Below are 25,228 nucleotides of genomic sequence, written 5' to 3'. Positions count from 1 at the left end.
CGAATATCCTTTTGCCGGGATAAAAACCCGATTAGCCCTTAGGTTTAGTCAGCCAGTTCATCGCTTCTAGGTTTGTGGTGCATAACCCATATTCCCTGGTTGGCCTCAGCCATATAACTACGCATACGTATTTATAATGTACCTGTTCGCAGCTGTGAGGCCTCTTGGCGCTATATAAGTCACTTATTGTTACCCAACTCAAGGGTATTCAGTTTATGGACATAGGAAGATTTAAAACCGGAATGCACCAAACAGAAAATGAACCTGTGACCAGTGGAGGCATGAGTGCACTAAAACTACTCAATATCTCCAAAAAGCCTGTTAACTCTAAAATGACATACATGGTTATAGATCTCTGTGGCCTACATGCATCTACAATTTAAAAAGGTTTTATATAGCGCTGGCTAGGCCCGGAGGTATCAGAGCGCTTTATATGAGTATCAGAACATAAATTGCAGGTTACAATTGTTACAAAGGTTACACAGTTATTAGAGGCTGTCAAAATAGTGACAAGTAAGGTTGAGACAAACAAAAAATGACATACTTAAGGGTAGAAGCAGGCACGGGGACACAGCATGGAAAGAGGAGGGAGGGGTGACAGGGACACAAACCGGTAGACGAGTCAGAGCTGCGTCCAAAGTCCAGTAAGCAGTGTTCCCAGGGGAAGTGGTACCAATTCCCCATCTCTGTTGCGAGAGGCTCCCTATACACAATGGACTCTCTCAGAGGGGTCCCTGAGACTCCAAGGCCTACATACTGGATCCTTCCCCCAAAAGGGCAGAGGGGGTGCTTTGGCAAGGGGTGCCATACCATACCTCAGCTGTGAGTGGCTCCCTAGGCGCTGTGGACTCTCTCAGCGGGTTCGCTGAGACTCCAGAGTATAAATATTGGATCTTTCCCCAACAAGGGTAGAAAGAGTGCTTAGTCAGAGGGCACAAAAGGACAGGGGGCTAGGCAGAGTAGCAGGCAAGGGGACAGATTCAGGTGAGAGGGGATAGGAGAAAAGGAAGTAGGACAAAGAGTGCAAACTGGGAACATATAGATAGATAGGATACAAGGAAAAATAAATACGATGTGGGGGGGCGAGACAGGGAGATGGAGAAGAAGTCAAAGCCTTATAGTGTGGTGGCTCTAAGCAGAGCTTATATTCACTTCACTTGACATGGTCTACCATGGGACATCACCAAATCTAAGTGTAACACCTCTGAAGCCCCCAATGGCCGGGGATACTATTCTAGTTGTTCCTTAGTAATGGATTGTTGTTCAATGGAAGGAAGTGATTTTCCCTTAAGTGCATGCCATTTGGAAAGAAAAGAATTGAGAACAAGATGCCCCACTTACCCTGGAAACACCAATATTGATGACTTTTTTCCACAAAAAAAATCATAAAAAATATGAATAGAAAGTCTTTTCCCCCTAACATGTTACTTTAGCCGAAAACGTGTACTTCTGATTTTTTTAGTTGATGCTGCCAATATTACCTTAACTAATTTGGGTTGCTTGAATTAAATAAATAACTCTGGTTCCAAGCCTTACAAAGAGCCCAAAACAACAAAAAGGAATAATAATTACACTCACCCAGGACCATACATGGGAGCTTTGTTTTTAAATATTTCCATGTCCTGCTCAGGAGAAAATTTCTTCTGAAATTTGAGGTACACTTTTGCTGTTCTAATTTTACTAGGCTCGTGGGAACAGCTTACCTTCATCTTTAGAGATAAGATGGCTGCTCCAGGTGCCTGCTCTGTATTATCATTGATGTGGTGATAAAGTGGTTTTATACAGCTTGGGACTACCCAAGAAGCAGGTGTTCTTATGTTAAGCTTTCAAGTAAAACAAATGGGAAATAAAAATTTTAAGGAGGGAAAAGTTATGTTTTCAGACGTTAGCAGAAAGCATGAAAATTGTTCTGATTGCGAAGGGATGATGTTTCACTGTTTAGGGCTAGTTAAGAAAAGGCAGGGCCACCTAATAAGGAACAATGAATTGTATGAACCACCAAATGGGGGAAAAGAGCTGAGCGGGGAACTAGGGAAGGCCGATGCGGGAGATTTCTTTCTTGAAGACAGTAAGGGCTGGTGCCATGAACGGCTTAATGGCAAACGCTAAAAAGGAAAGGGGATAAAACAGAAAACCAATGAAGTTTGGCTAAGAGATGGAAAGTAGAGGAGTGACTAAGTAATTTGAAAATTAGATGGGCAGCTGTGTTTTGCAGGATTTGAAGTTGTAGATGTGGTTGTGCGGGAGCCCAAGGAAGAGTGTTACCGTAGTCCAGGTGTGAGCAGGTCCCCTCTTGAACCAAGTTGGTTTTCCATAGGAGACAGATGAAAAAGAAGCAGGGAGCAGAGGTTTTTAGTAGTGTAAGGCAAAAAAGAATGAGCAGCGACAAAGAAGATGCCCAGACTGTGCACCATGGTGAGGAAGTAATAGGAGAGAAGGCAAGATTAGAAGCTCACTTAGACAACGACCAGAAAGACGGAGAATCGCCAACAATTAGAACCTCAGTTTTATCTGAGCTGAGCTTGAGCCAGTTAAGAGTCATCCATTCTTCAACAAGAGTCAAAAGTTGTTACTGCGATATCGAACTCTACTATCAAGTTGTAGTATATTCTGGGTGCGGTCTGCGTAGGATGTATGCCAAAGACAAATAGTTTGAGGATGGAAGCCCCAGGAGGCATGGATGTTAAACAGAGTAGGGCTTATGAATAGACCTACTTTCATCAGCAATGGTGTTTTGTGTTAAAGAAGAAGAGATGAAGATGGACCGCCTGAGAATCATCACGGTGAGCCAGGAGAGTAGACGAGAATGAGAGACTCACTCAAATGCCGCAAACAGTTCGAGGAGGATGAAATTGGTTGTGCCACCCTGATCCATTATCATGTGAAGGTCTTCTGCCACTGCAGGAAGAGCAGATTCCATACAATGAAGATCTTGAAACCTTGATTGCAAACAACCAAGATGAGAGTGGGTCTCAATGAAGGAACTGAATTGTAGATCGATGTTCTTTTCCACTATTTGGGATGGAGAGGGCAAGAGCGACAGGCATGTCGTTGAAAAAGTACAGTAAGTTCAGCTGAAGTTTTCTTTCCTAGAAGAGTTACAACTGATGTTGGTTTCCAGATGGAGGAAACAATAGCAGAGTTGATAGACAGATGACCAGAAAGCAGAAGAAAGTGGGCAAGGGTGGGAACAAAGGCCAGCAAGGTATGAGAAGAGGGAGAATGAGCAGAAGGGAGTACGCGTTGGATAAAATTTGACGCAACATTGGCTATTTTTTCATGGAAGAAACCAGAGAGGGATTCGCACACCCGAGGGGAGGGGGGAGATATTATGGATAAGCTCTTGCAGTGAGGGAGGAAAAACTCCTGAACTTTTGAAAAAACTTCGCATGTTGAAGTTTATCTGGTCCCATCTGGTGCGGTAATACATGGAATGCGCCCTCTTCACAGCATACTTGTAACTTCTTAGGGAAGTGTTGCAATGCAAATGGTCATCTGAAAAATGGTTATGATTCCAGACCTGCTTTAAGACTTTGCAATGGCATTTAGCAGCCGTCAACTCAGGGTTGTACCACGGAGCCATAGGACGAGCTTGGGTTTAGAAAGCTATCTTAATGGTTATGAACGAATCAAGGTAACAAACTCAGTCGGGAACTTCTGCGGATACAAGCGTCAGATTGCAGAGCCGCAAGCAGTCGAATGGCTTGCAGAGATGCCCAATGGCATAAAGTACAGGGAGCTGCCAGAACGGGCATGGACATGTTACTCTGGGGTAATCTTTAAGGAAATAAGGCAGTAATCAATATTGGTAGGCTGCCGGGAGGGGGTATGGTAGACGGTGAGCTCACGGACAGAGGTAAAGATGTGATCGAAGAGGCATATGTGGGAAGGACAACCATCTGGAACAGATGTTGAGCAGATGGAGGTGCTGAGATTAGAAGGATTTTCTAAACGAAGATTAAGGTCCCTCAGAAAGAAACATTTAGAGGCAGCCATCGCCAACAGGGCAATGTGGTTGTATGGGAACAACGGGGACATTGGCAGAGTGCAACAGTGTGCATCAAGATGGGAGAGAAGATGACGAAAGCAGGCTAATTTCAGCACTGACTTGACAGCTTATCACAACTTCCTGCATGCCACTACCTGGGGAGGGAGGCTTAATGCTAGTGGATGGCTTGTATCTACTACCAATGTCTGCAGCAATTACCTTCTCTTTAGGCTCTCAAATATTTGTAAGAGGTACTAGGGAGACTCCGTGGAGGAGTTGCACCATGTTGAAGAAGTAACAAGGCCTAAACTCAGAAAAAGACAATAACACAATTCAGATACAAGTAACTGTCAGGGTTTACTTTTTGGGTAGTCAAATAAATGGTGCTTAATTTGTGCCAGTAATTGTAGGTGGTGTGCAGAAGGACACTGTTTTGGGAACCCAGGCCTGTTTTCCATCATCAGGCTTTGGCACACGAGAGAATGAAAGTAAAACATGAAAGGAGGTCGAGGTAAAGAAAGAAGGAAAACCAGAGACAGCGGAGAAACCAGAATTGACAAAGAACTTGCAAGGGGAATAAAGGAACAAGATATATAAGGTGATGGAAGATGAAGGCAGCAGGTGGAATGAAGCCTATGGAGGCTTGATGTCTGGTGAACCTGGCATTGGGCAGCTCTTTTGGCATGCTCCTAACAAAATCTTTTGCCCCAACACGTATCTTTTTTCCCTTTCTTTTTTAAGGAAATTATGGACTGAATATGTGTGCTTTGTACCAATGTCACAATGCTGCATATGCAGCCGCAGCTTTTTCTTTGGAATACCTGCCCCATCAAGAAGACCTGAATAAATTGTACAGAAACATAAATACCGGAAAAGTAAAAGTTGCCAAACTCTTCTTCACCGGAAACAGAGGCACTGGGAAATACCTAAAACTGAGAAACTATTGAAAATTGATGAAAATCTAAGAAAAGAAGAGAGAAGAGAGGAAGTGGGCAGTTTATTGGTGTTACAACTGTGGCTTATACTTACATATGTTAAATAATTTAATGTGGCTTGACGAAAAGAAGTTATACGTTTAATGACTTGTTGTCAACATTATTCTAGCCAGCACATAGAAGGGATACGGTGTTTTGTTAGTCAGGAAACTTTAATAAGCATTACATAATTTCCATGTTTCTTAAATGTGTGCTTTTGGACAAGTTCCTGAAGGACATTTCCTGTGCAAATATACCCTTTTGCTTGGTTTCTAAAATATACCTTGTGTGTCAATGTTGATTAAAAACAGGCTATTAGTAGCATATATCTGCCTTTACTCTCTGTATTAATAAACCCTATTTTACCCACTTCTAGTTTTAAATACAACCATAAACAACTAAATGCCAGCAGATGGTGAAAGTCTCATAAGCATTAGAAGGGGTACCGGGGCTTCAAGAGCATTACCGTTCTATACATTAGGAGACGCGTGCCAGGCCTATGTTGATGACATCGCATGTTGTACTACAAGATTAAATAAGTTACCACAATATAAGGCATTAACTGGCTTAAATGGTATAACAACATAAAATAAGAAAAGAATATATAAAAATGTCACAACACAATAATATAAAATATGATAATATAACATGGCGTAAGAAGAAATAAGCTGAAATATGCATTACCTTTAAGTAATAACTAGTTCTGGAATACTTATGTTATCAACCTTAGAAGGATGAAAGCGTAAATGAGCCCTGTCATGATATAAACCTGTGGCCCACATGCCATTGGACAGGCCCTCAGCTCTCTGAGCCACATGACGGGCCTATGAAGGCTTAGAAACAAGGTTCCCGCGGGGAGGGTTTAACGATAGAATGTATTAGGGTGCGTTACTCTTGAAACTTGACGCGTGGTGTCCGGCATGCCATGCAGAAGGATGCAGGATCCTTGTCTGCACAATGGGGAGGCCATGTGACTTGTGATCGCTTTGGTGGTCAGTGAGGCATGTGCTCATTCCACAGACTCTTTTGGAACCAGATTTATTTATTTTCTGCTTCACCATTAGCAGCCTGGAGCCTACTTCCGGAAGCTTTTAGGCAGGCGCCTGCTAGACCTCATGCACCATTAACACTCTGACTCCTGACTGTCCAGAGCCTGTCACTAGAGGTTTTTTTCAATTATCTTATTTTTAGAATCTGTATATTGGCTCCAGTGTTTGACTCTCTAACATTTCCCAAGTATGGGTTCACTTGCTTTTATAATTCGTGTTTATTGGATTTTTCCAAGTATAAACAACAACATTAATAGAAAGGAACCACTCACGGCGGAAAAGCGCCATGTATTGTATTGTGCCATGCGGTAATTGGATTTATCCCGCCCTTACTATCCCTGACGAGGTGATAAAGTGCTTTCCAACAAGTAGTACACCACTCTGGAACCCAGGTTAGTAGTTAATCCAATAGTGATTGAATATTGTTGGTTACTTGCATTAGTCTTGTGGTCCGAAAGACACTATTTCATTAATTTAATCTTTTCCTTTTTGTGGTAGATTAGATTAATAGGAGTTAAGTGCGATCACTACTAGGGACTGTGTGAGTTCATGCAAGCGGTTGTTGGGATGAGTAGACAGGGTTGAGAGTAGGAATTTTTAAGTTGCATGGCTACGATTAGACAGATAAACCTGATAATGCTTCAGGGATGCCACAAGGTTCAGTTCTAAGTCCTGTCAGAACACTGGAATGTTGAGCGCTCCATTGAAAACAATGGAATACTCCAGGCTTTTAATGGTCTGTAGAAGCCCGGAGCATCAACATTCCAATGTTTAACAAAGGCCTCAGGGACTCCAGGGGATTTCAACCCCCTCGGGCTCTGTGAAGCCTTTGATTTACAAATTAGAACATTCTGCCCTCTAGGGGCAGAATGTTCTAATATGCTTAAAGCCCTCTCTAGCTGGCTCTACTGGCCAATACAGGCCCACTCCCTTGTTAAAGGCCCGAGTTGACTGATGAAGCGGGCCTTTAATGGCTGGTAGAGCCCGCTACAACAGGCTCTAAGGCTATAATCTTCTTAATTTATATGTGAAACCCCCTCAGTCATGTTTGAATCTTTCCGCATTTCTTTCTTTACACATGCTGATGACAACCAATTACTAGTCAGAGTAGAGGGGGGACTCATAGAACGATGCCTCCAACCTGACAAACTGTCAACAAGACGTCGAGAGCGGGATAGACATACATTCTCTCACTCTCAATGGAATTAAAGCTGAAGTGATTGTTTCTGGTCATATTACAGAATGGCCACCTGATTGGTAGCCAGAAAAGTTAGGAGCCATGCAGGTTCCAGCATCTTTTTCTGGGTAATTTAGGGATAACTGTCGACAAAGAGCTGAATCTTGAAAGACATGTTAAACCCATAAGCACAACATGTTTTCAGATGCTTTATTTAATCAAAAATAATATCCTGTCATTCATCCCGTAGTCAGACAGAAAGACATAGTCCACAAGCTAAATAAAGTACATTGCAATTGGACTACTGTAATGCTCTTCTGATAGGTGCTCCAAAATACATCATCCTAAACTGCTGCAAAATACAGAACCTAGGCTGATCCTCAGTCTGAGGAGAGATACCCTTATCTCAAACCACCTGGACATGTTACACTGGCTCCAGTACACCCAAGATGTCTGTCTAATGCTCTCTATTCATGTCATAAAACAACATACTCAATTATAACAGGGACCACCCAATACACCCATAGTGCGAGGGTAATATACAATCAATATGTCAACAATTGTCATATGGGACTCACTCATTCAGAGCTGGAAACCCCTCGGGACTGCGAGCTTCTGTAATCGATTTACAGATTATTCAAAATAAATTCAATTGGTATGCACATACATCAAATTCATAAGTCTCTTGTACAAATGTTCATGTTGGACACACAATCGATTGAGATCTATATATTCCCATTATATTTGATTCATAGTCCAATATACAGACAATCAAAATCAAAGTGCGGGAAGGTGAAATGATAGTGCAGACTTTGCAGTGCTCACATAAATTTAAAAGTTCAAATGACACACAAACAACACACTGTACATTCCCCAGTGGTTATATTATTCGAGGTCAGTGCTATAAGAAGCCTATGCACTAGGTTAAATCCTCATGTTTGAGTAAAACCATAAAAGTGAATATTATTGACATCGTCCACTTGACACACGTGGGTGTTTCGGGTCATCCAATGCCCCACAAAACTAACTCATCCAGGCTTCAGCATTAATTCAACAAACATTGTAATGTAAAGCTATTGAGCTCTTGGTAAAACAATTTACCTTCCGTGCTTCTCACTCATAGTATTGACGCTGTGAGTGAGAATCACAGAAGTAGATTCTTATATCACCCCAGGGCAGGCGATCCAGAGGACGCACACTGCTAAATATTTACAAATTTACATTACAACTTTTGTTGAATTTTTGATTGTCTGTAAAGGGAAATTTAAATCCAATAGAATAATATACATATATCAGTCGATCAAGTGTCCAGCACTAACATTTGTACAAGAGTGCTATTATGAATTTGATGTATGTGCATACCAATTGAATTGATTTAGAATAATCAATAAATCGATTACAGAAGCTCCCAGACCTGAGGGGTTGCCAGCTCCAGCTGAATAAGTCCCATATGACAATTGTTGAGATATTGATAAAAACAATTTACAACAATAGTCAAACAACGTGCACGAAGTCTATTTTTCATGGTATGTTCCCTCCATAGTACTTAGATCTAAACACAGAGCTCTAATTATTATGCTAAGATTCAGGAAAGTAAGACAGATTGTATGTCAGTTGGCTGCTATTAGGTATCCTATGCAGTCAAATCTTCTCTCCTTCAGGAATCTGATTAAAACCTTTTTGTTTTCATATAAAATGCAATATGGGGTGTAGATTTGGGTGCCTTTCACTGTCTCCTGCAGGTGGGCGCTTGCTCGTTCTCCCTAGTTCCTGACCTGGATCGCTTTAGTTGTTATATTGGTGTGCTTGCTAAATCTTGCCTTTTCTTTCCCCTTAGCGTCCTGAGCCTTCTTGAGAAGTAGCTGTTTGTGCTATATAAATTGTTAAAATCAAATAAAATGTAACATAATACCCCTAGCTGCTTAAATTTCCCTAACCAGTGAATGTCAGTACCTTCATAAAAGACGAGCACCAATATACAGGCAGCGAGCAGGATTAAAGCATCCATAGGCCGCCAAGTTATTGTCCATCTGACTGTGGAAGGATTCTATGCATTTCAATTGTGCCAATAGGATCTTAATGCTCTAAGAGACTGATTTAGATATTGGCGGACGGGTTACTCCGTCACAATGGTGACGAATATCCTGTCTGCCGAAATATAAATCCCTTTATATTCTTTGGGATTTATATTTTGGCGGACGGGATATCCATCACCGTTGTGGCAGAGTAGCCTGTTTGCCAAGATCTAAATCAGGTCTATTTTAAACAACAAGGGAACCCATTCGGTTATCCAGGGACCGTGGGTAGCTATACTTTATAAACAACAGTGGTCCCAAGGAGTATGTAGATATGAATTTAGCAGATAAAATACAGTCCACGATAGGAGCTATATTGGCCACTGTCCAGCCGGACAGGGTATTTTTATTTTTCAATGAAATCTATAGTGGAGTAGACAAAGGCACAATCCTGTACCGTTTTGTGAACACACAGAGAGGGTTTTTAGGCAAGAGAGAGCATAGTTGGCCACTTGTAATTCAGTAGGGATTTTAAGTAGTGCCAAGCAAGTGCTAGACACAGCATCAATCAAACATAATAGTTAGGCTGTGAAAACACTTTAAACAAGTCGACGTTTCGATCCCTTATGCTCAATATTACGGGATCATCATCAGGACTAACAATCCATATATTTGCTTGCCTGGTATAAACATTTTAACACACAACCGCCTAATAGAAACAGAAATACAAATGAAAAAGAAGAATAATAAAATGGGGGAATAAAGAAGAGAGAGGGAAAGGGGGTTACCCACTGCGTTAAACTCTGAATATCACTGACATTGCACTGTATTCGGAACCGACTTAGCGTGCCTGCTAATTACGTGCAAGTGATGTCTGTAGCCTTGATTCGCGCTAGTAGTGAGGTGGGTGACATAGGTTATGGTTAATAATAAAAAATAAAATGATGGACCAGTAACACTCTTCTATCAGAAAACGCGAAAGTTAAATCCTTATTACAATTATCAATAGTCATTTCCAAGACCTTTAGGTATATCTAGCGATTTCAAAACAGAACCCGCGCGTGTTCTTCAATCACGGGCATTCGTGTCTACTCATTCGTGTCTACTCATACAGCATGCACGTTCGTGCGCATTCATTCCGTGTCTATCCGGGGGCAGGGGGAGCGCTTACCCAGTGGGGGTCGGAGGGGTTCAGGGATAGGCTTGAAAGGGTGGACACTGCTTTAAAATGAGACCTGGGGTAAGGAAGAAAGACCAAAAAATAAGGGATGGCCAGTACGTAGTTATACTACTGGTTGTTGGTTCGCGGTTGCCATAATTACCTGGTAAGTACCGGTTATCATGTGGGCTGTGCCTCGTCTTCAGTGAATTAAGAAATGTCTGTGGGTTAGAGGACTGGGTTTAGTAACGGGAGGATTTAAGTGGCTCTGAAATGCTGCCTGCAAATTGACGGGCTTACCTTGAAGTTACTGTTGGCCCGCGTGGTCAATTGCTTGCTCGAAATCGAGTCTGTAAAAGAAACCGCGTTTCAGTAACCTGGCGTGTAGGGGTGAGTGAAGCGTCTAAGTTCTATCAGCTATTTGGCTTACCTTGGGAGGAGTTTTTGGTGTTTCGTCATTATGTGGAGTGCACCGGTGATGTGCTGTGATAACAGTGTAGTTATCAAACCGCCACTGAGAGGCGGTAACCTGGCGCAAATGCTGAACAGAGAAGAGTTGAAACTCATGATCCATTTCAACACTATTCGTGATGGTCTAAACCGAGCTGAGGATTGGACTACACTGTTATAAAAGAAAAAGGAACAGTCTGCAATACTTTGAACATTTTAAATGGAACTTTAAACATTGCAAATAAGTCTGAGAGACTGGACCCCTTTCCGTTTTTCCTTGAACAAGCATATGTAAATTAACATTGTGTACATAGTTGTAATTATTTTTCAATTTTTCCTATTGGAAATTTTTTCATAGTGGTTTTTAATCACAGTCACAGCCTCACTAGCACTGCGCCGTTACTATACTACTTAATGTCACTGCGCCGCCGTATTTTATCACAGCACATCACCGGTGCACTCCACATAATGACGAAACACCAAAAACCCCACTCCAAGATGGGGCCCATGCGTGCTTAGTCCTTCGTCTCTGTCGGGTAGATCACGCTTATCTAGCGTTCTCTCCCTAGCTCCGTAGTGACTGTGATTCTACAGTACACCCAGGGTAACGGACACCGAGGAGGCTCTCTCCTCCCAAGGTAAGCCAAATAGCTGATAGAACTTAGACGCTTCACTCACCCCTACACGCCAGGTTACTGAAACGCGGTGTCTTTTACAGACTCGATTTCGAGCAAGCAATTGACCACGCGGGCCAACAGTAACTTCAAGGTAAGCCCGTCAATTTGCAGGCAGCATTTCAGAGCCACTTAAATCCTCCCGTTACTAAACCCAGTCCTCTAACCCACAGACATTTCTTAATTAACTGAAGACGAGGCAGAGCCCACATGATAACCGGTACTTACCTGGTAATTATGGCAACCGCGAACCAACAACCAGTAGTATAACTACGTACTGGCCATCCCTTATTTTTTGGTCTTTCTTCCTTACCCCAGGTCTCATTTTAAAGCAGTGTCCACCCTTTCAAGCCTATCCCTGAACCCCTCCGACCCCCACTGGGTAAGCGCTCCTCCTACCCCCGGATAGACACGGAATGAATGCGCACGAACGTGCATGCTGTATGAGTAGACACGAATGAGTAGACACGAATGCCCGTGATTGAAGAACACACGCAATTTCTGTTTTGAAATCGCTAGATATACCTAAAGGTCTTGGAAATGACTATTGATAATTGTAATAAGGATTTAACTTTCGCGTTTTCTGATAGAAGAGTGTTACTGGTCCATCATTTTATTTTTTATTATTAACCATAACCTATGTCACCCACCTCACTACTAGCGCGAATCAAGGCTACAGACATCACTTGCACGTAATTAGCAGGCACGCTAAGTCGGTTCCGAATACAGTGCAATGTCAGTGATATTCAGAGTTTAACGCAGTGGGTAACCCCCTTTCCCTCTCTCTTCTTTATTCCCCCATTTTATTATTCTTCTTTTTCATTTGTATTTCTGTTTCTATTAGGCGGTTGTGTTAAAATGTTTATACCAGGCAAGCAAATATATGGATTGTTAGTCCTGATGATGATCCCGTAATATTGAGCATAAGGGATCGAAACGTCGACTTGTTTAAAGTGTTTTCACAGCCTAACTATTATGTTTGATTGATGCTGTGTCTAGCACTTGCTTGGCACTACTTAAAATCCCTACTGAATTACAAGTGGCCAACTATGCTCTCTCTTGCCTAAAAACCCTCTCTGTGTGTTCACAAAACGGTACAGGATTGTGCCTTTGTCTACTCCACTATAGATTTCATTGAAAAATAAAAATACCCTGTCCGGCTGGACAGTGGCCAATATAGCTCCTATCGTGGACTGTATTTTATCTGCTAAATTCATATCTACATACTCCTTGGGACCACTGTTGTTTATAAAGATCTAAATCAGGGCCAAAGTGTTTTTGGATAGGTCATTTTCAGACGTGCGTAATTTGAGCCAGTGGCATCCGGGACTTAATTGGTTTCCGGTGCTTGACATCGGCACTTAATTGTCAACACTGCAATTATGACCATCTGCCACATGGTGGCGCTGCTCATCTATTTCGAGATAAGCAGAACTATGGTTGTTTAGGAATACAATGTATATTAAAAATAATTAATACCTGCCTCCCCGGCCATTCCTTTAGCTTTGGGGACCAGGAATAATCTGAACTGTCACACTTGCAGGTGAGAGAGATGGATAGTAGTTGTTTTGGTACAGTCATTGGCAGAGATGACTGGGGGGAAGGGTGGTGCACGATGCAGTGGCCTCCCGGTCAGGGCCTCGGCACTTATTTTACAAATTAAGTGTGGTTTTCAGTGTGTCAACCTTCATATAGTTGAACTGCAGTCGCCGTTTGGCTCCATCCATCAGGAGCATGTAGTATTGAATGTGTCAGCAAATTTGTTGCCTGCAGTACCATCCTATGAATAACTCACTTTCTATTTGCCCAAACCCCTGTAAGCGAGGTACTTTTCTTCTTCGAACTGGAATCTCTCTTCATGTTTGCCTCCACTAGCATGTGGGTCAAAATTAAGTCTGGGTGAGTCACAAGCCATATGTTCCAAATTGGTATCTCATAATGCCAAGTGTGCAAGTGCTTAGTTTTCAATTACTGGGGACCAAATCACAGCTACGCATTTCCTTAAAAAGGTGTCTCAGTATGGGACCAGAATCTCTATGTATATGCAGGGCAGTAGCATCCATGCCACATCCCTACACCCCTTGCGTCAGTATAGAGAAGGAAAATGTTACTTAACTGTAACAATCGGTTCGCACCTTGTAGGGATGTAGAGATGTGCTTTGTATAGTTCTGCTATCTTGAATTTTGGTGCAGAGGTTGAAACTCTTTCTTCAATATAGATGTTTCAGATTCATGAGGAGACCTGATTCCTTCTCTGAAGACCAAAAGGTACCAGGAAAGTGACTTAACCCCAGTGTATTTATTCCAAACCAGTAGATATGGACATACCTTTTGGAAATGTGTGACCAAGACACTCTAGAAGCATGATCCTGACCATGAACTCACTGGAGATGACACCAGCACAAAACAAACAATTGTACGATGGTTGAATCAAATCTTCTGAACTGAATCAGACGGAATAATTTTAGGGACATTTTCATTTTTTAAACAGTTTTGGGGGCATGAGTTATAATACTTAATGTATTTTCTTGTGCTACATGCAACTCAAGACCTGCAACAACTTCTCCAACTTGACCAAACGTAGATCCTCTTGACCACAGCTCTAACTTAGTGTACAGGAATGTGCTGTAATGGCTCACCTTTACCCCATGTATGATACAGATCTTTTGAAAACTTCTAGAGACATACTAAGTTCTCAGGTAAGTATCGTTATTAACAAATGCCCTCTTATTCGCGTTCATAATCCAGTGGTGAATTTGGATGAGGCTTATCCCAATTATTATTTTTTTTAATCTAATTAGAAACTCTGTCTACTTGCAACTATCACGACAGAAAGAGAGAAGAGGAGATTAAAAGTAGAAAAGAATGTAAGGTAAGAAAATAACAAAGAGACAAACGATGTGACATAAATGTGAAAGAGAGATCTAAAGATGCAGGAAGTGTCCGGTGGTGGAAGAAAGACATAGGTGGAAACAAGACCAGGAAGCATTGGTAATTGGTGAGTCTAGCATACAACAGCGAGCTCCGAAGACAAACTATGGGCACCTGCACTCATTATTTCCGATAATTTAAGCACTGAAGCTACCTAAAATATAGCTTACATGCCTGCAGCAGCAGATTAAAGGGCACTTGAAAGTTGTTTCTCTGTGGGAAAGCTCTTTCGATACCTCTGTTTACGCAGCTGCAGCAAATAGTGGTTGACTGCTCCTGTAAACAGTGGTGTTTAGTTTAAGCCGGTACAGTAAGATTCATTACTGCCACACAATGGGGTGAGAAACATGTCCAGGAAAAATGAGAGGTAAACACACCCTGAAAGGGACAGTTAATCCATCCTAAACAGTGCGAGGCACTGGTGATACCAATGACTGATGGGTGAGCGTGTATGGAGTTAAATCTCAAAGCTAAGAATATGGCAGCTATAATTGTACAACTGCAACTACTGAGCCACATCTTTATATATATGTGTGTATACACACACACATATATATATATATATATATATATATATACACACACTTACATACACACACACATACACAGAGAGCAATGTGCTATGTGTTACAATTGTTGAGGGTCGAGAGGGCCACAACTCACAAGAGATGAAGGTACACATAGGTCGTGCCACCTTTCACACTCAACATTGTTATTCTATATGCATCCGCATACAAGGTTTACGACATGCTATTCTTTCATATACATTAATTATGAACACAAGTATTTAAACAGAACCACAGCATAATCTAATTGCGTAAGCTACTAGCGTGAGAAGGGCAGATCAAGAGTATCATGGTTAGTAGGCTCACTCTAGCGTTCATAGACTTTAAACTCTGTCCCCAATATAAACAACCTATTGACGGAATTGTCCCAACTATGGTGCGGACACTGTTTCTTCAATCTAGATACAGGACACTCACTACCGAAATGTTCTGCAGTAAATGGCTATCTCAAGTCCCACTTGATGACCTGTGTCCAGCATGGGCGGGAGGACCCACATTATTGGTGCATTTGCTATTTTTTTGCCCTTGCTACAAACATTTGAGGTAAAATTGGATTGTCCTTTTATGTAGACGCATTTGCACCAGACACCATCTTGAAGAGTTTAGAATCCTTAGCACTGACTCAGAGTGTTGTGGTGTTTGATATGGCAACATTTTTGTTGGCCCTCTGGATTAGACGCTGGAGTGTATTCTGTGATTAGGACTTTTATATTGTGTAACATGTGGCCAATGGACTATTTTTCCAACATTTAATATTATGTGATGGTTTTACCATTTTACCAATTGATGTATATCAAATTTGGATTTTGATCTTTTTTTAGGTCCTTAAATGTCAACTGTGGGATCCAGAGGTCCTTTGATTTCTATATGTGGTTCCTTCTTTTGTCTTTATTGTTTGTTCGGTTTGTATAAAAACAGACACGTAAGGAAGCATACTTTTAGGCGTTTAGGCTTATGCCTTTTTAAATGCTCATGTTTCGTCTGGGTTGCCAACCTTGTTTTAAAACAAACGTAATGCACGTTGATTTAGGAACCATTGTGCATTCATGGGAGCACATTCTTTTGAGATGCTACTGAATGATTAGACAGGGCAACGCCCCACTCAATGCTGTCGCAACATGTTGCCGATGGGATACCTGTTGCTTTCTTTGTTGGAGGGCAGCCCTTTGCTTTTATGATTGTTTTATGTTTATATGCGTAACCTTGTAAGATGTACTTTTTAAAATCTAAGTGATCGAAAATAAAGTTTTATGTTAGTTTGGTAACGTAGTGGCACGTGTAAAAGAACATCGGAGTTGGCCTTTGCACTGTACTAACAAATGGAAGATTATGAGTTTATTACTAAACTTGCTCCAAAACATATTAAATTGGCCACATCTATTTTCACAGACATAGTATATACAGTTTATATATAGATATGTATAGTGCAAAATGCTATTTATCACCATTGTTGAATGTGTGGAGGGGTCATGACTCAAGAAAGGTGAAGCCTTGAGTTGTTCATGATGCCTATTTTCTGCAAAATAATAGTAGTTACACTGGATACTTCTCAGAAACTACCCAAGACCCCAAGAAACAGGCTTTAAAGTACACGACAAAACAAACACACTAGAAAGGTGATTGGTTAATGTTGGCCTGGATATTGTCGACTTCATTAGTAACTTATTATTGATGGCCTCTCGAAGGATGTAACAGCAAGTGGGGCAGCTTTCAACCCGGAAATGGGAACACAGGACAGGAAATGACCCAATTGTATTTGTTTATTTATTTATATATATGTAGAATAAACGTAAACTCCACACTAAGTCATAACCTTCATTTGGAGCCATAACCTTAACATGGACTCACCTGCTTATGAGTGGATATTTTCTATGGTTACAATTATTTAACTATTTTTGAGTTTTTGCAGTTTGGGTTGACTATTGTTTGTTCTTTTTTACTCAACAAAGTTGTTCAAGAGCATATATTGCAATGTACCCTTCTCTCAAATAATCTTAATAAATGTAACACAAAATATATTTAGAAATGACCCAGATGGGGAACCAGAAATATCTCTTGCATAACATCCTGAAGATACTCTGTTGGTCTAGTGAGATTACATCTTCAAACACCACAATAAACTTATAGGAGGTCAATAAAAATCAGAGATGACAGAAAAGAACTATACAAGGGTATTGAAAAACTGGTAAAGTATGCACTTAAGGTCTAAAAATCTAAGATTAAATTACAAAGCGATAGCTAGAAGACTGGCAGGAGGTGTTTCTGAGAAGGACGTGGGTGTAATAATGGACAACAAATTATTTATAAGCAGCTGATGTAATTCAGTAGCAAAGATAGAACATTCAATACTAGGTCGATTAAAAGGCAAAACACGATCAGAGCCAAATAAAAGTAATTATTAGATCTTAAAACACATTAGTAAGCTGCCCGTTAAAAACTGCATTCACTTTTATACACCGCAAAACAGCATTGACAGCCATTAATAATCAGGAGTGCAGGCTGGCATCGGGTAAAGGACAGAAAAATGTACTATGAAAAAAAATTAAAGAGCAATGCAGTTGAGAGGGAAGACATTTTTTCAATAAAGCGTAATAAAAAATAGTAAAAAAATTATCTAATGGAATTTGAAACATGACGCAACAGAGGGTTGGAGCAAGTGTGTGTTTCTCATCTAGTACATTCTATTTTAAAATTATCCGATTTAGTGAGCTAATTCCAGTTGTAGATCAATTAACACAGCCCTACAGAGTACAACGCTAAAGAAATATATAAGTTTAGCAATATTCCTTCTTAGAGGCACAGTCTTGCTCTATTATTATTATGCATGCCTCGCATTATTTTTCTAATGTAGCTCACCAAAGACAATTATATTGACATTAAAATGATTCTGGCTTCCTCCATGCACTTTAACTCACTGTGGTACGGAAGATGATAGATACTCACATCATGCAGGAGAGCCAGTCCAAAGAAGAAGGAAAAGACATAGAACACAAACCTCCAGCTGCATAGAAAAAGAAAAGACACTTAAAGGAAACAGAAAACAGACTACAGGAAATGGAAAATGTGTAGAGCATTGGTTTAGTGAAATTTGACAATGTGATCATTTAATTAGGTCATCATACATATTTAAATCAAAAATAAAATTGTTAAGCAAATTCAATTTTTTATTAACTAGATAAGGCACACCATAATGAAGCGATGTACCTAGGTTGACAGAATTACCTCAGCAGTCAACAGAATTGTGCAACTCCTGTATACTTTAAAGAGAAATTAGTAGTTAATAATCTTTTCTCTACTCTGTCGAAGTTCTCTCCCCTATCAGTGGTGTCGCTGTAGGTGACTCTTACACGGCAGAGCGACACTGGGCCTCTGATAACACTGGATAGGTCACCTAGAAAGGACAATCATATATATATATATATATATATATATATATATATATATATATATATATATATATATATATATATATATATATATATATATATATATATATATATATATATATATATATATATATATATATATATATCTTGATATCTTCAATTCTCTCTGTGGCACCCAGCCGGACCACCACCAAAGAACGAAAAACATATATATATGTATATGTGCAAGTTTGCTTAGCATGTTTAAATCTCACTTTGCATTTATCAGTGTATATATACACACAATGAAATTCTTTGGGCCGCCTAGTGAGGGAAATCATAAAGTTTAAATTATATATATCCATACTACTATTATAAAGAGAGAGCCCAAACCTTTGGTGTTGTACTTCTTGAGCTTACCCGCCTCAATCACAACACCCAATACAGCATTGGAAAGGACAGTTGCAGCAGATGGACATAGGCTATACAGCTGCCCACCATAGACATTACAAAGGTAAAAGAACCTTAGGGGTAAAGTAGTCCCTTGTGGACGTGGGCGTTGTGCTGTCAGCGATGGGTGCGGAAAAAACAACCCTTCACAGTACTCGCTTGTGGGCGTGGGCGTTGAGAGGGGCGTGGCCAAACACCAATGGGCGCGGCATTGACAGGGCGCGGCGTTCACACGGCATTACTGGTAAATGGGGCACGGAAATCCTTCCAAAAAACAACCCGTTACAGTACTCCCTTGTGGGCGTGTGCCTTGTGCTGTGGCCATACAGCGATGGGCGCGGCATTAACATGGCGCGGCATTACTGGTAAATGGGGCGCGGCAATCCTTCCAAAACACCAACCCGTTACAGTACTCCCTTGTGGGCGTGTGCGTTGTGCTACACACGCTCACGCCTTAACATATTGCTCCGGGGCGGGGGCGGAGGCGAGGTAGCATTGCAGCGGAGATTACACACTTACCAATTTAAGTGCCCTGAACTACAGCGGAAACACACGCTCACGCCTTAACATATTGCTCCGGTGCTCAGGCGGGGGCTCAGCCAGTCAGCCTACCAGCGAGGATCACATACTTCGCAATTAACACTGCCCTCAACTACAGCGGACAAACACACTCGCGGATGGAGACGCCACACGTTTTCACAAATTGCTCCGGGGCTCAGGCGGGGCTTAAGGCGAGTCATCGTACCAGCGGCCATTAAAAACATTTCACAAAGTGATATTTCACACACGCGCAGGCCTCGCAAGCACGCTGCCACGCACTGCAGTCTCAGCGTAAAAGAATTTACAACAGCCACACAACGTCGGCCACAACGCTGTCAGGGATTCTATAACCAACGGACTACACAGCACCCACAAGCTGCAAACGTTACCGCGGAGGAGGCACATATCATGAAGGCTCTTCCTAACAGTGCATGCACAAGCAGACGCCCATATTGCACAGAAATTACTAAGTAACGTTAGCGTATATGACCAACTTCACAAAACAGGTAAAAGACATGTTGTATACCGAGAAATCTTAAAATAAATTTTGCCTGCCTATTACAACCATTGCACACATTCTGTTTCATCCCTGGACAACGATGGGACGGGCTGCTAGTATATATATATATATATATATATATATATATATATATATATATATATATATATATATATATATATATATATATATATATATATATATATATATATACACACACACACATTTATATATTAACATATACACACACAACATATATATATATATATATATATATACACATATACACACACACGTGTACGTTTGCTTATGTTTAAATCTGTTTATATGTATGTGTACACACACATACATATATATATATATACACACACACACACACACACACTCCTACATACAAGTCAGATTTAAACATTTTAAGCAAACATGTAGGCTCATGTATTGCCTCAAATAATAGCTGCTTTGAGGTTAAAGGTAGCGAAGAAAAGTTATTGTGTGAGAGAAAGTGCAGTGTCTGTTGTGTTGTTGCCCCCCAGAAGATTCAACAGTCATGTTGGTGGGCCTAAACGGGGTCAGGACAAAAGCGGCTGGGGCACCGGCCCACATAGCCCCCATCTAGAGACACCAGTGTCGCCTGTCAAGCAGCAATAACCAATTTGTAAGTAGGTGATAAAAAGAGCGGGGACAGCAATAGCTGAAAGCAGACTTACTGGGTGACAGAGACACTTTGTATGCAAGCGTATATATGCTTATGAAAACTTCATATTTTCTTTTCTTGGAGTCCATACCTTTTGGTATGTCTGTTTCATGCTGATAAATGTGTTTCAGTCTCACATGCTTTCTTGTTAGCCTTCATCGGGACCTGTGTTCTTCTTCTTTAGTATGTTTGCCACAGGCTCTTTCTGTTCTTTCCCTTTGATGTGGAGATGTTTGTAGTCTTCTAAAGCATTTCCAATTATAAGATTCATGATTTATGTGAGAGCAAGCATATTCACTTTCTGCTTGAACTAGATGATTCTCCAAATTGTTTGTTGCTTGCATTTGATATTTCTATCCATTTACTACTTCATCTTTGATAAGTCACACTCTGTTCTTTATGTTGTGATTTTACAATTCCATGGGTTTGTTGAATGTTCGTGGACTGCTCGTTACTAATAGTCTGCACACGAGATGCTGCACATTCACAGTAGCCACTGAACATTCACATTACAAGACACACCAGTAAAGATAAGTTTGGAACTGATGTCCCGAACACTAGATTATTTTTATTATGGCGTACCAATGGAAAGCATAGGTGGTGTTAGAATGAACATTGATTGTACCACTATCTTATGTACACACTGTATTCATGCATAAAAGGCTCAAACAGAGGTGGTCTGGGTAACTATGCGAACAGAGGCCCCGTTTAGGCATTCCTTATGCATAAGGCTGCTTAGGAGATTACTCTGACTAGGGATACAAAATTGTCCTTGTAAGAAAGATTGGAGTGAGTACTTCTTATTGTCCGACAAACACAAATATTTCTAGTTATGCTCTTCACAGGTAATCTTGATCTTGCCAACATGTGCTTTGTCAGGTGGGTGTAACCCCTCGATTTCCTCAGGGCTTAATATCACGTCTAGTAAATGTGTATCCACAATACAGATGACAGCGTAATTCTCAGTAAGGACAATACCCATGAAAAGGCTCCGTCAGATTTCCAATTTAAACTGATTCTATGCCATGTGCAGTAGTACTTTGCGGTTGTGTCAACTGTAAGATAATTAAACAAATCCTAGACCATTTGTTTCAATACCTTGTAGAATACACTATGCTATAGAATAATTTTGAACTGGTCAAAGTTATGCCGCGCTGACGGAACAAATGTTGGTGAGATCAGGATTACCTGTGAAGAATACGATAAAGAACATTTGCTCTTGACCAACAATAAGAGACTCACTCTAATATCTTCTGTTTTGCTTACAAGGGACGTTTTCTAAACCTTGAGATTTACCTTTAGAACATGGAATTCATTTGTATTGCTCTTCTCTTTCACTGCAGAGCACCCTACAAGGACTATATACCAATAATCTTTCTATGAATTAGTGCTGTTTGGATAATATGTGTGCCGACATAATTCTGGTCACATAACCTGATCAGGAAATCAAATGTGGCTTAAATAGCTTGGCTAATCACCGTCATAAGCATTGCATTGTCAATAAATTAGAATGTTTGTTAAGGAAATTGAGCAGTGGACGATAGCTGGGCTAACACAAAGGTCCCGATTCACAAAGAGCCTCCGGACTCATGGTGGCAGCTCAGCCGTTAAGGCTGGGGTCCTTACTGGTCGGGAGGGGCCTTCGAACTGCAATTTCTCATTGCGGAAGTACTACCACGAGTGTGGGCTCACCGGCACAACTGCGGGCCCGAACCACGAATGCAGAGGCCCTTTGTGAATCAGGCCCACAATCTGAACTGATTTTCTGTGGGTGAAGATGAAGACATATGCCAGGGCTTTACTCTTAAACATCAGAAAGCCTGAGAGTTCTCTTAAGCGACAAGACAACCTAAGCTGTGACTTGAGCCTGAGCTGGCCGTTGAACTACAGGGATCCAGAAATATATGGGAGATGGATACATTGCTTAGTGATAGGTTTCGAGGAACATAATGGAGATCAAATGCACACTGACCGGTCAGCAAGAAAATGGAGGCTACTGGGACAAATATTAGGGGCAAACCAGTGCTTAATTTGTAGAAAAATCAGAGCCAGGGCTCTCATCAGGAAGCCACTGCAGCTTGCACTACACATTGCCCCAGCTATGCTGCCAATGATAGTAACAACACAACTACTAACCATCACACTCCTACAAGTGTGACAATTCGGACTATTCAAGGCCCCCAAAGCTATAAGAGCTTGGGTGTCAGTTAATAGTAATTTTTAATGCATACTGAATTAATAATTGACTGTGGTCATCTCTAAGTTAGCCACACAGCGCCACCTTGTGGCAGACTGTTACAAGTGCCAATGTTGAAAATGTAGTGCTAGTGCCGAGCACCTGAAACCACCGGCTCAAATTAAGCACTGGGACAAATGCTGGAGTATGATTCACTTCCTTCTTCATAAGAAAATCTAACATGACTGAGGTTTCAAAGGAAGGTAACACCATCAAAACGGAGTTCTTAAAAATTCCTAACCATGTCCATATTTCACCTCATTTTGCCACTGAAAATATTATCATACTTACTTAACATTCTGTTGCCAAGACATGTTTTGTGGTGTGTTCTGATCCTCTGGATTACATGATACACAGACAAAAAAAACATAGTTCATTTAATCCTGGACAGGAAGGTTGAATCGGCAAGTTGTTCTTTACATTACTCAAATTTCTTGAAATTATAAGAATTGGGAATAAAATTAGAAACTAAATAAAAGGAACACTGTATCTGGAATGGTGAATCTTTGGATCATTCTGTTGGTTCCTCAACTAAAGTGAACTTGATTTGTACATTAACAATCCAGATAATGTTTGTGAACCACTAGGGGAGTAGGCATCACTGCTCGGTGAAGGTACCTCATCAATATCATTGCTGCCACCAACCAGGAACCATAGAATTAGGGATCTGAGATGCTAGCTCTTCAAGTCTATGTGGTGGGGTACCAGTTTAAAGTCTTTTCTGTCCCATGGTATTCTAGATTTGTAGTTTATGTTTTCACTTGGGGGTTATGGCTCTGTCAAAATAAGCCTGAAAGGAAAAGGGTACAGAGGAACGTACCGGACAGAGAGACGCAGATAAAAGGAAGTATTCTATTTGGTGATGAACCTGGCATGCTCTTGCCATCTGTCGCACCAGCATAAAAATGATTAACTTTAAGTTCAATAAAACGATACCATTTTATTATGGTAATTATCCCCTATATTCAAAAGTAAATGTTGAAGTAAAGGCTGCTGTGTGATATCGGAAGGCTCTGGTATTTATGATAATAATGTACAAACTGTGATTGTGGTTGTAAAATTGTGCGATAAGGCTTTAGCCAGGATTTTATTGTGTATAAATTGATGTGTAACTGAGGTCAATTGAGTTGTATTGATTGCCTGTGTAATAAAGACATTGTCAACAATAGTAACAACATCAGAGATGCCATTGCAGGTCTTGCAATGACTCAGGTTGCCGGTGTGGTAGTGATTTGGTTATGCAAATGAGTGCAGCACTTTGTAGGAAAGGGATGTGCTACTGTTAATATAGTTTGATGATCCGCCCATTATCCCTTGCAGTGTGTCCCATCCACAGCTTTCCACTGCAACCTTGCAGTGTGCTATACATCAGAGACATTTAATAAGAAAACTGTAGGTTTCAATGGATAACCTTGAGTCTCTGTGCGGAAACCAGTCCTGTTAACCCAGAATCAATATTATTGTCCACACATTTAGCAACTAAGGACTCGGATGCATTAAATTCTCAAATATTTAATATTAATCTATAAAGTGTGAACGTGCACGTGCATTCTGGTTCATTCAACTACTCTAGTACTGGGACCAAGAACCGAGGTGCACTGTAGTTTCTGTGAATCCATCGGACTGAATCACGTGACCATTTAGCATGCTGTGTGTCAGAATTCCTACTTCAAGGGCTATTAGTAATTCATTAGGTCTTAGTTTCCTTGTTTGGATCGGGTGTTCCAAATAGGGTAGGGCTGAACACTCATACCTGGCCCATAGACGAAGCTGCATCTCAGAGATACATAACTACGAGAGTTTCCTACTTCCTCAAGCACTGTGTGATGCTGTTGTACATGTTTGTGTCATTACAGTACTAGGGATTATTTGTGGAGCAATGCCAGAGCTTAATTCGAGGCAGTGTTTTGTGGTGCTCAGCACCAGCATTAATTGTCAAAACTAGCACTTATGATAGACTGCCACATGGCGGCACTGTTTGTCTAATTTAGAGAGAAGAACAGTACTAGTAGGGTGACAGTTAGTAGTTATGTTGTTACGCTAATTAGCAGCGCTGATAGCGGCAATGGGTGGTGCAATCAAAGTGGCCCCCTGACTAGGACCCTGGCAGCCGTAATTTTACAAATTAAGCCCTCTGTAGAACACAATAGAAATTAAATAACCTTTGGACCCTAATAAGTATTTATTACCGCCCAACATAGTGAGACCCATTGTATTACCTTTCTTTCTAGGAGGAAGAGAAAGTAAAAGCGTGCATGTATTCCAATGTATGCCTTTATGTTTGCCGGCAGTGGTTGACATGGAGTACAAAATCTAATAACTTTTAGTAGGGATGGGATGTGTGATCTACAGCTTACCCAGGGATCTTAAGACTAAATCATGAACCTCCCCCCCCCCGATATCCGACATACCGATTCCTACAGGGTACACATGATACTTTTTTTTTTTTTTAAATACTTTA

The 25,228-nt window shown here is 40.9% G+C and overlaps 1 protein-coding gene across 5 annotated transcripts in view; it reads right to left on the bottom strand.

Moving 5' to 3' along the window:
• The window catches only part of LOC144799375 (ceramide synthase 2-like), a 311,282-nt gene that overhangs the window by 30,534 nt on the left and 255,520 nt on the right, over window positions 1-25,228 (bottom strand). For all 5 annotated transcript variants that reach the window (XM_078670654.1, XM_078670655.1, XM_078670653.1 and 2 more), the window contains one exon: window positions 17,927-17,984. In XM_078670654.1, the coding sequence (XP_078526780.1) occupies window positions 17,927-17,984 (58 nt within the window). The remainder of the gene's footprint in view (window positions 1-17,926; window positions 17,985-25,228) is intronic.

Source organism: Lissotriton helveticus, chromosome 12 (genome assembly GCF_964261635.1).
Source record: "Lissotriton helveticus chromosome 12, aLisHel1.1, whole genome shotgun sequence".
Lineage (NCBI taxonomy): Eukaryota > Metazoa > Chordata > Amphibia > Caudata > Salamandridae > Lissotriton > Lissotriton helveticus.
Note: the sequence above shows the minus strand (reverse complement) of the source record. Positions and strands in the feature narration are given on the sequence as shown.